Below are 2,067 nucleotides of genomic sequence, written 5' to 3'. Positions count from 1 at the left end.
AGATCATCTAGATGCTGTAGATAAGATAGACGCCATGAAATTCTGTGACACTAACAATGTCACCCAATCCTGGCAATCCATCCCCTTCAACACCTCCACCCCTGTTCAAGATGTCAATCCTTTGGAACGTGTATTGCCTCACTTGCCCGGCGCATACGCCAATTTCGTTACTGTTAAGGGACCTAACGACTGAGGATCAGGAGTTCAATTGGTTAACTGTTACTAGGACTTATACACACTATAGTCCTACGCTGATACTAGAGTGCAAACTGAGCCGCTATATCTGATAGCAGTTTGCAGCCGTTACTGGTTGAAGCTGGGCTTCAGACTGAGACTAGACTTGAATAGACAACTGGGTCTATTACAAGAGAACTGTCCCTATGAAGTGTACGTAGGGAACAAGAGGACAAAACTAAGGTATAGTAGCAGAAGCAGTGCTACTTAAATAAACAGAGAATAGAGTTTAATAAGTATGAAACACTGAGTTGGATCAGTGATGTATATGAAACAGGTGTCACTGGGTTGTATCAGTGATGGGGACAAGACATGATAGATATGAAACGTGATGTAGGTAAGACAGGAGACAGGTGAAACAAGATAGATATGAAACACTTGATGTCAATGAAACACATCAGGTGATGGGATCAGTTGTATAGTACAGGGTTAACGATGAATAGTTTAGGACAAGAAAAGAAACCCCCCTCCAAGCTGTAACAGTTACTCGACCTCCTATGGGGGTTCCCATTGATGGCAATCCTGCTTTTGGATTACGATGGGTATCAACAACTGCACCGGATGTACTTTGTATTGCTGAACCTGTAGGGAACTGGAACTCTTCAGACAAGGAATGGGAGGAGGACACTGGAGAATATTTGCTGATGCGGGACGATAACTTACTGGAAGGCCTTTGGGCATTGTTACAAGACATCAAGGATCCTGGCATTGTCAATGAAGTCAATCGATTCAGGGCTGTTGACGCCAAGATAGACCTCCTACTTGCCGCGCAACGATCTGTAGGGGCAGAACTCATTCGCGCATAAGGAGAGATGGACCAATGTAGAGCTTGGCTTTGAGCTGCCAACCTGGAGGAACAACTTGAACAACACGAATTCTTCATTATCACTCCCCCTTCTAGCGCCATGCCCCACCATCTTCACTTCTGTACTAAATGCAAGACTGATGGTCATCTTCAGAGTGAGTATTGGCATTGGTTGCATTTCTTCTGTGGACTCCTGCACCCTTGCCATAAATTCCGCACCACCGCCAACATTCAACCTGGGCAGCTTCCCTGCCCTACCGATGAACCCAGATACTTACAAGAGCATTGCACTCAATGGAAACTCTGAACAACAAATCTGGAGAGGGGGGTAATGTTACAGCATGAGAGGGGGGTTCTTTTTCTTTTCCTAACTATTCGTTGTTGACCCTGTAACTGTATGACTGATCCCATCACCTGATGTGTTTCACCTATATCAGTGTTTTGTATCTATCATGTTTCACCCATATTATGTTTTACTTACATCACGTTTCATCTCTATCACGTTTCATCCTTATCACTGATACAACCCAGTGAAACCTGTTTCTGTACGTCACTGATTCAACTCAGTGCTTCATACTTATTAAACTCTATTCGCTTTACCCTATTTAAGTAGCACTGCATGCACTACTGTACTTTAGTTTTATCCTCTTGTTCTCTATGTACCTTCATAGGGACAGTCCTCAGTAATAGGCTCAGTTGTCTATTCCAGTCTCAGTCTGAAGTGTTGCTTCAACCAGTATACTTTCTCAAACCACTGCCAGTTGCAGTGGCTCAGTCTCTAAGTCTAGCTCTAGTATAGCGCATTAGCCTCACGCATAGCAGTACCTTTTGTCAGTAGTAGTCTTAAGTGGAACTCCTGATACTCAGTCATCAGGTCCCTTAACAATAGCTGATAGTGGTTTGAGAACATATACTGGTTGAAGCAATGCTTCAGACTGAACTGGAATAGACAACTGAGTCTATTACTAGGGATGTCCCTATGAAGGTATATAGGGAACAAGAGGACAAAACTAGAGTACAGTAGCGTG

The 2,067-nt window shown here is 43.6% G+C and overlaps 1 protein-coding gene across 1 annotated transcript; it reads left to right on the top strand.

Annotated features, from left to right (window-relative positions):
• Positions 1 to 731: 731 nt before the first annotated feature.
• Positions 732 to 1,040, top strand: FIBRA_09383 (uncharacterized protein; the record flags this gene model as incomplete). Its single annotated transcript, XM_012321692.1, has 1 exon — positions 732 to 1,040. The coding sequence occupies one exon, from the start codon at positions 732 to 734 to the stop codon at positions 1,038 to 1,040; it is 309 nt and encodes a 102-aa protein (XP_012177082.1).
• Between the last annotated feature and the right edge of the window lie 1,027 nt (positions 1,041 to 2,067).

This window comes from Fibroporia radiculosa (assembly GCF_000313525.1).
Source record: "Fibroporia radiculosa TFFH 294 genomic supercontigs, scaffold36096, whole genome shotgun sequence".
NCBI lineage: Eukaryota > Fungi > Basidiomycota > Agaricomycetes > Polyporales > Fibroporiaceae > Fibroporia > Fibroporia radiculosa.
This window is presented reverse-complemented; position numbering and strand designations above follow the sequence as displayed.